The following is a 7,990-nucleotide window of genomic DNA, read 5'->3' on the forward strand; positions in this document are numbered from 1 at the left end:
CCCCCCCCCTGCCTGCGGCTGCCTCTGGCCCCTCTGCGGGGGCTGCCTTGCTGGAGGTGGTGCCCACCCAGCTGGTCTCACCTGAAGGGGCTGCTGGGGGGGCTTGGGGCCCCTCGGATGGCCCCGCACGTGCCGGGGCAGCGTGGATGCTGATGGGTGCTCCCTCCCAGAGCCAGAGCACAGCGGGCCAGCCCAGAGGTGACCAGATGCTGGCCCTTGGGGCACCCCCTGGCCATCGGACTGTGCCTTGCGGAGCAGATCTCAGCCTGGCTGTGAGCTCTAAGCCTCCTGCTGTGGTCGCAGCCAGCCGTTTGCCTTCTCGGGCCAGAGCTGCAGCAGCGGCGCTGGCTCCCAGCAGCGTGCCTGCCTCTGGTCAGCCTGTAGCCAGTGGCTTCTCTGATGTCCAGTGCGGAGCTTTGGTCACCAGAGCCACAACAAGGAGCTGCAATGGGCTGAAGGAAGAGACCAGACCAAGCCCTGGCCTGCCCAGTGCAGGCAAGGACTGCACTGCTGCTCCTCACCTCGTGCCCATTCCAGGGGTGCCCTCAGTTCTGCTAACAGAAAGGACCAAAAGGCACCTTGGCACTGTGTGGGCACCCTCTGCTGTGACCCCCGAGATGCTCTGGGATGCACGGGCTACTGGCACCTTCCCACATGGCAAAGCTGCTCTGCTGGTGGATACTGTTCTGGCCAAGGTCCCAGGAAATGGGTCTGGACTTCTGGCTACTGTCTTGGCAATGCTCCCCAGTGCTGCATTGGCTCGTGATGTCAACCACCCACAAATGCTGGCTCCTTTCCCTCCTACAGCAGATTCTGGGGGGCCTGCTGTCACCTCGGGGAAGCTGAGCGATCTGCCTCCCTGCCCTGTGCAGCAGGCTCTGCTGACATCCACTGAAGCCCACCCTTCCCCTGCTTGGACCAGGGCCCCCAGTGCTGCAGGTCCTGCTGTGACTGGGGTGAGCTCGGCAGCCCCTGATGCCATCCCAGAGCCCGGAGTGACCAAAGCTCCCTGCAAGGATGGAGCTGCCACAGTGGCTTCACCCTCTCCAAGAGCTGCAGGGGTGACCCATGGCTCCCCACTGGGGTCATCTACCCCGAGGCTGATCCTGCATCCCTTCTCTACAACAGCATCTGAGGATGGACCCACTGCAGGGCAACACCAGGCTGTGACGGTGGCAGATGTGAGCATGGTGCCTGGAGAGGTGATGGTGGCAGAAGAAGCTGGGCACAGCGAGCCCAGGATGGCATCGGTAGGACCCACTGCTGCTCCAGCAGGACCTCTGGCGCCCACCCGCACCAGCCCAGGCTCTGTGCCTCCTCCCAGCTCCAAGAACCTTGCTCCAGAGCGTTGCCCTGAGGCTGTTTGCTGCACTGGCACCGCAAGCTTGTCCTCTCCATCCTACCTGCTGACTTCCACTGGGGCTGTGCATGCTGCTGTCTCCCTGCTCAGCTCTTGGACCACATCAGCAGGAGCAACCCTTGATGCTCAGTCCATGTCCAGTCTCTCTGTTGCCTCCAAGCAACCCTCCATGGCCAGAGAGCATCTCCCTGCAGCTGCAGGAGAGGCTTTCACCCCAGCTGAGCTGGTGACGATGGGGAACCCTGGCTTGCCAGGGGTGAGGCCTCCTGCATCCTATTCCTCTGGGCCGCACTCTCCTGCACAGCCTGTGCATGTGCTGCCCTTGTGGTTCCGGCTGCTGGGCATCGCTTACACTGAGGCACTAAGCAGCAGGGCTTCAGGGAGCTACAGGGAGCTGGAGGAAGAAGTGAGGCTGATGGTGAGTGCAGGCGCTAGTTGGTGGAGGTATCGGTACTTCTGGGTGCAGCCAAGAAGCTACTGCAGCAGCAGCGAGCCCTGCTGGGGTGAGGAGCCTGTGGGCTGCATTGGCCCTGGCTTGGTCTATCACCCACCTAGGCATGGTGGAGACAAGTAAATCCCTGGCACTGTTCCACCAGAGCTGGACGGAGATGCTTGGTTTGAGGTGGGGCTGGGCTCCCCTCACTGCTGGCAGCTAGCAGGGCTGTTGCGCAGCATGTTGGTGCTGGTGTGTTCCCTCCTGGGTGCTGGTTTTGGGCTGATGGGAGCCCTGGGTATGCCAGCGGGGCCATGACCTGTCCCCAGAGGCCTGGCATACCCTGGGGTACTGGTGTGCCCTACCCTGGGCAAATTGAGCTGACTTCCCTCCACATTCATTGCATGCCTCCTGGTATATGCCCCTTTTGCATGGTGGAGCTTGTAAAAGCTTCTCAATTAATGGGTGGTTCTTTCTTCCAGCTAAACCAAATGCTCTCCACCTATGAGACCTTCCTGCAGGCCAATGTCCTCAAGTTTATGTGAGTATGCAGCTCTGCCCTGGGGCAACAGATGGAGAGGGGTGGGTTTGACTTGGAGGGGAGGGTTTGCCTGGCAAAATGCTCCAGAGGCGTCTTGTGAGGGGCTATGCTCCCTCCCCAGGGCCACTGTCTGGAGTTGAGTGTCTGAAGCTCTAGATAAAGCCACCTGAGACCTCTCTTTGGGTGGGGTGTTAATGTGCTCTAAAGCTGCTCCGAAAGGGGAGGTAGGCTGCCCATCATCTCCCTCCCAGGAACGGCTCAGTGATTGTACAAGGGGAGGCTCTGTTCCGGGGGAATGCTCCTGCTCCCACCAACTCCCACCTCATCCGGACAGTCATCACCGAGGCGAGAAGGGGAAGGAGCATCTTCAGCTGGCAACTGGAGCCACAATCTGTCCAGTCTGGTGGTAAGCTGTGGAGATCTTCCCACAGCAGAGCTGCTGCTGGCTGTCAAGGGTCATCCCTACACCTCTATCAAAGCCAAAATGTGTATGGTTTGGACTTCAGGCTTCACCTTCACTTCACTTCTCCTGACCCATGCAAAACCCTCTAGCATTAAGGATGCTGGGGACTGCATCTGCAGCAGCTGGAGCTGTGTGGTCCAGTGCTTCTGCTAAACTCTGGCTTCCCCTCCTTGACCTGCTTCTCCTGTTCTGGGAGGTGGTACATCCTGAGCCCTTCCCATTGCGAAAGCTATTCCTCTTTGCTCAGCTGCCTTGCCGGCTTCTGCTTTCTGCATGTGGCAGAGGATGGGCTCAGGGCTGACCAATATCTCCCAAGGAAGGTGGAGGAACAGGTATGGGCATAACTGTCTCTCAAACTCTCTTAGGCTTCAGCCTGGAGAATCTGGACCCAGAGAAGCTGTCCATCTCTCTCATAGTCTTCCAGCTTGGGAGGAGCAGGACAGATGCCCTGGAGAGGCTGGTCAGCAAGGTATGGCGAGCCTTGGTGGCTCTTCCAAAGGATGATGCTGGGACAAGGGGCACAGGCTGGCTGCTGTGCTGCCTGCATGATGGTATGCGCTAAAGCAGGGTGTGAGCTGTTGTCCCCTTTTCATCCAGGTGACTTGGTCTCTCAGTGCCCTCTACCCTGTGAGGAACTTCACTATCATCCAGCTCAGGTATGGGACATGACTCCCCTCTCTGGAGCTCTTCGTTAAATTACCTCTGGTACCTCTTGTGCACTCTGCAGCTGATGAGCCATGCTGCAGGGATGGAGGGGATGAGTTGTGCTGCACTAGGAAACCCAGGAGGGTGATGGGCAGTTGGTGGCAAATGCTGGAACCAAGCACTTTCCATGGGCTTGAGGAGTCATGAGCTGCTGAAAAAAAGACCAGCAAGGGTGTGCTTGGTGAGCCTGGTCCCAGCTTTCCTGCCTTGCTTAGAGCCCTTCTCTCCCCTTAGGAACCTCACTGGGGACCTGGAGATCACTGGAGACCTCTACCTCGACACGATCATCCATGCTGATGTTGCAGAGATTCTGCAAGCCTTGACAGCTCTCACAACCTGCTCAGTGGACCTGACCTCCCTCTCGGTGGAGGGTAAGTCCAGTCTCTGTGTGTGGTAGGGCTCACTGACAGGCTCTGCTCACCTAGCACTTGTGTCTTGCCTCTTCAGGATCCAGGCTTCACCTGCAGGTTTACCCGCTCTCCTTCCTCATCACCAATAAACGTTTCAGTGAGGACCTCCTGGATCCCCTTGCTGTAGAGCACCAGGAGCTCATCAGAGACCTTGGTGATATGGTAGGCATGGCTGGTGTGGAGGGCCAGGGTCCTCTCAGGGTGCTGAGGGCCACTGGAGGAAAAGGGACTGCTTTGGGGTTGTCCAAACCAGACCCTTAACTCCAGTGCCATGGCTGATAGCTGCTGAAGGCAGGCACCGAGGCTTTTGTGGCAGGATGTTTTCTGTCTGCTGATGAACCTTTGGTGGTTCAGGCCACCACAATGTGGCCAGGGACCTGGAGGTTCTGCAAGACTGCAGCTGCCCTGTGTCCCTGCTGTAGTGGCTGGGCCCCCTCCACCATGACTGTGGAAGCAGTGGTCTGGCTGGGGGAAACACCCTGAAGGCTGGTGGGGAGCTGAGCAAAACTTTTCTTCCAGGTGGCAAGAGCCCTGAAGGACCACAAGAGCTTCCTGCAAGTGGTGATAAGAGGATTCCTGTGAGTGGGAGCAGAGGGGCTGCTGGGGGAGGGGGGTACAGAGCCAGGGCGGTCTCCCTACAGATATCAACCAAGAGGTCATGGCTGTCAGGTGTATGGCCTCAGCCACAGAAGGGTTTGCAGCAGGCCACTGAGGTCAAGCATTTACGTGTTGTTCCAGGAGTGACTTGCCAGACTCCCAGGGATGCCCCTTCCATCCCAAAGAGCAGATGCAAAGCCCATGCCTCCATGAGTGCAGAGATACCCTCCTGGGGCCCCTCAGAGCAAAACCAGCTGGGATCTGGCTGTGCCCACGATGGCCACAGCCCAGCATGTGCCTGTGGGCTCAAGGAGCTCTTCCAACCCTGTCTGCAGGCCTGGCTCCTTGATCTGCCATGGGGACATGGTCTACCAGCACCCTGCTCCAACCAGCCTGGAAGTTTTGGAGGCGCTTGTGCTCTCAGTTGGGCCAAACAAGGCTTTTGCTGGTTCAGAGTTCCAGGTGGACCCCTACTCTCTTGCTGTGGGAGGTAAGCTTTGGGGTATGGGTGTAGCAAGCTTCATCAGCTTGTGGTTCTGTGCCTGAAGTCTGAGCAGAGTAGATCCCCAGCCAACTAGATCCACGTCTCTTATGCAAAGGGAGGCTGAGATGTATTAGCTGTTGAGGTGACTGGCTTGCAATGGGTGATCTGCAAGTACAATTCTGTAACAGCCATGTCCTAGCCCACTGCACAGCCTGGGGGAGATGTAGACAGAGACCCGTCTGCTGCAGGCTGGTGTAGGACAGGAGGTGAGGGTTGTCTGGAGAGGGCATGGAAGCTGTTGAATAGATGTTCTTGGCATCCTATATATTGCTCCTGTTCTCCAAAGGAGAGTGGGGGGCTGCAGCCTCGTGGGGTGGAGCCCTGTCTCCTGCATGCTGTGCTGACTGCTGTGCTCTGCCCCAGAGGACACCCTGGAGCCACCCCCACCTGAACCAGGCTTTCCCGAGTACGGCGTGGCCATCATGGTTGTGTGCGGCCTCTGCATTGTTACTGGTCCCATTGTACTGCTGGTGGTAAGGGCTGTGTCTGTCTGCTGGGGCAAAGCCCCAGCCCCTGTGCCAGGGGAGCATGGAGCAGTGGGACCAGCATGGGGCCAGGCATGCCTGCAACCTCCATGCTCTCCTCTCCAGTGTCTGAGAACCAGGAGGCTCAGCTGGTGGGACATGATGGTCCTCTGGGACAGAAGAGACCCTGAAGCAGGTACCCAGACTCTGGAAATGGAAAACCAAGGGTTCTGGGCATCCTCTGAACAGGCAAGTGGCGTTTATGGTCCCTGGAGTTAGTTTCTGTGCCTTGGAGCACAGCTGGTGTTTCTGCAGGTGACAGGTGCCTGGGGTACCTGGTGATGGTCCTGGGCAATGCCAGGAGTTGGAAACACCACCTTTGGTGGGGGGTGGGGAAGGAGACCTCCCCCTCCCCCCCCCCTTGCTGGACGTGGGCACAGTGACTTCTCTTCTCCCTTGCAGGGCACGGAGGATGCTCATGCACACTGGCAAAATGAGACTGCCTGATGAGGGAAGATGCAGCTGATGGGGCGGGGGGCAGCCCAAGTTGGGGCTGGGGTGGGAAGTGATGCTGAGAAGCCATCCCTGCCCAGCAGCCTGCAGCTGCCAAATGCTCCTTGAGAGGGATGTGGGCAGGGTGGATGAAGGAATGACTTTGTACATTGAACTTTAATAAACTGTTTATAGAATGTCAAATGCAGCTTGGTGATTGCTGTAGGGGTGTGGGTGAGCCCTTGTGCCCTGGAGGGGCAGCCCTGCCCTGTGCTCCCACCCACCAAGGTAGGGGTAGGAGCTCTAAGGGGTGTCTGTCAGGTGATTTGCAGCTTAGCTTTACACGCTGGCTTGCTCAAGAGCTGTAAGCTTCTCCTAGCTTTCCTGGCTTTGAGTAGCCCAGCAGCACACAGCTTGGGCTGATGAGTAGTGCCAAGCTGAGCTTGGTTTTCTCCAGCTCTGCTAGGGAGTCAAAAAGGCCAGGGCACTGCATCCCTCTTTGGGCTGGGTTGGGGGAAGCGAGCCTCGGGCTGCTCCCTGGGTAAAGCAGCCCTTCCCCTCTGCACTGGGTGCTTCCTTTCACCCCACCAGGCGAAGCATCCTGTGATGGGGAGTGTATTTTGGGGTTTGCCACCAAAGGCTTTGGGTTTTTTTCCTTCTAGCTGCATGCTTTTCCCCAGCATGTGGGGCTGGGCTCTGCAGGGAAGCAGAAGGTGGGCTGTGCATAAAGATGCTCACTTCAAGAAGGAATTTCAGTTGCTTTATTTTAATCTATAATCAAAGGTTGGCCAGTCCCATGGTGGGGAAGAACCTCTCTGCAACCCAGGTGAGGGGCAGGGCTGACCCCATCCTGCCTTTGGGGTGCCTCTCACCGCTTGCACCCTGTGAATGCTGGTCCCATGGGAGCAGGGAGGCTGAATGAGGCTGAATGCTGCCAGCAGGGCTGTGCTGAACTCCCTTGCTCCTTTCCGAGGGGTTAGAACCAGTCCTTCCCTGTGCTCTGCAAGACAAGGAACCCACAGAGTGCTCCTCACCTCCTGCCTGGAAATGACCCACAGGCGGCGAGTTCCTTGGGGGAAAAACCTGCTCTGTCCCCAAACCTCGAGAAAGTCAGAGCTCAGGTGCTGAAAGGCACAAAAGAGCTGCTGCTGTGGCTGCTCAGCAACTCAAATCTGTAGGGTTGGCTTTGCAAATCAAAGGCTGAGAACTTCTTCAGAATTGACTCACCTCCTCTTGGATGTCACCCACCTCCCCAGCACGTGAGCAAAGAGTAATAAGTGTAACCCAAAGCCTGACCAGACCAGTTCTGCTGCACTTCGGAGGAAAAAAAGGTTTCTATAGAAATCTTTTTAAATACCAGTTTTCTAGAAGTGACGCTTACCCAAAGGTGTGGGCAGGAACCACCCAACCTGCCGCCAGGAAAGCGAGCACACCAAAAAAGGGGGAATCCCAACAAACGGGCTGAGCGAGCGTGAGAGGCAGCCTGGAAAACACAGACCATAATGAAGCAAAGCAGGGCAGGGAAGCAAAAAAAGAAATACCCTGCCCCATCTAGAAATGACACGGCAGGGGCTGTTTGGCAGTGGGAGGTGGCTGGGGTGGTCATCCTCACTCTGCCAGGTCTGTGGCAGCTGCGGGGTCCCTGCCCGATGGCCCTGAACCCCATGGAGTCCCCCAAGGCCCCACCAGCAGCATCCCCCCTGCCCCGGCCCCACGCCGGGTGCCTCGAATGCCACTGCTGTGGGTCACCTTGCTCGCCATGCCTGGGCTCTGGGCTCCTTCCCGTGCCCCCTCCGCCCTCTTCTCCTCCTCCTCTGCTCCCCCCAGCCCCAAAGGTCGGCGTCGAGTTTGTACACGGTTCTCCCCCTTCTCGGGGCAAGATGCTAAGAAGGTGAAACGAGGGCAGGGCGCTTCCATCGGCTCCCCTGCAGGAGCAGAGCCCTTCTCCTCCGCTCGGCAGGGGCTGGCAACAGCGATGCAG

The 7,990-nt window shown here is 58.1% G+C and overlaps 1 protein-coding gene across 1 annotated transcript in view; it reads left to right on the top strand.

Annotated features, from left to right (window-relative positions):
- The first annotated feature begins 1,592 nt into the window (after nucleotides 1-1,592).
- Nucleotides 1,593-7,990, top strand: part of COMMD4 (COMM domain containing 4) — a 13,489-nt gene continuing 7,091 nt past the window's right edge. Inside the window, exons 1-10 of the mRNA XM_035899512.1 lie at nucleotides 1,593-1,778; nucleotides 2,276-2,334; nucleotides 2,586-2,740; nucleotides 3,163-3,266; nucleotides 3,395-3,453; nucleotides 3,737-3,873; nucleotides 3,950-4,074; nucleotides 4,432-4,490; nucleotides 4,845-4,999; nucleotides 5,417-5,526. Coding sequence (XP_035755405.1) covers nucleotides 1,593-1,778; nucleotides 2,276-2,334; nucleotides 2,586-2,740; nucleotides 3,163-3,266; nucleotides 3,395-3,453; nucleotides 3,737-3,873; nucleotides 3,950-4,074; nucleotides 4,432-4,490; nucleotides 4,845-4,999; nucleotides 5,417-5,526 — 1,149 coding nt within the window. The remainder of the gene's footprint in view (nucleotides 1,779-2,275; nucleotides 2,335-2,585; nucleotides 2,741-3,162; nucleotides 3,267-3,394; nucleotides 3,454-3,736; nucleotides 3,874-3,949; nucleotides 4,075-4,431; nucleotides 4,491-4,844; nucleotides 5,000-5,416; nucleotides 5,527-7,990) is intronic.

Source organism: Egretta garzetta, unplaced genomic scaffold (assembly GCF_000687185.1).
Source record: "Egretta garzetta isolate BGI_Z169 unplaced genomic scaffold, ASM68718v1 scaffold287, whole genome shotgun sequence".
Lineage (NCBI taxonomy): Eukaryota > Metazoa > Chordata > Aves > Pelecaniformes > Ardeidae > Egretta > Egretta garzetta.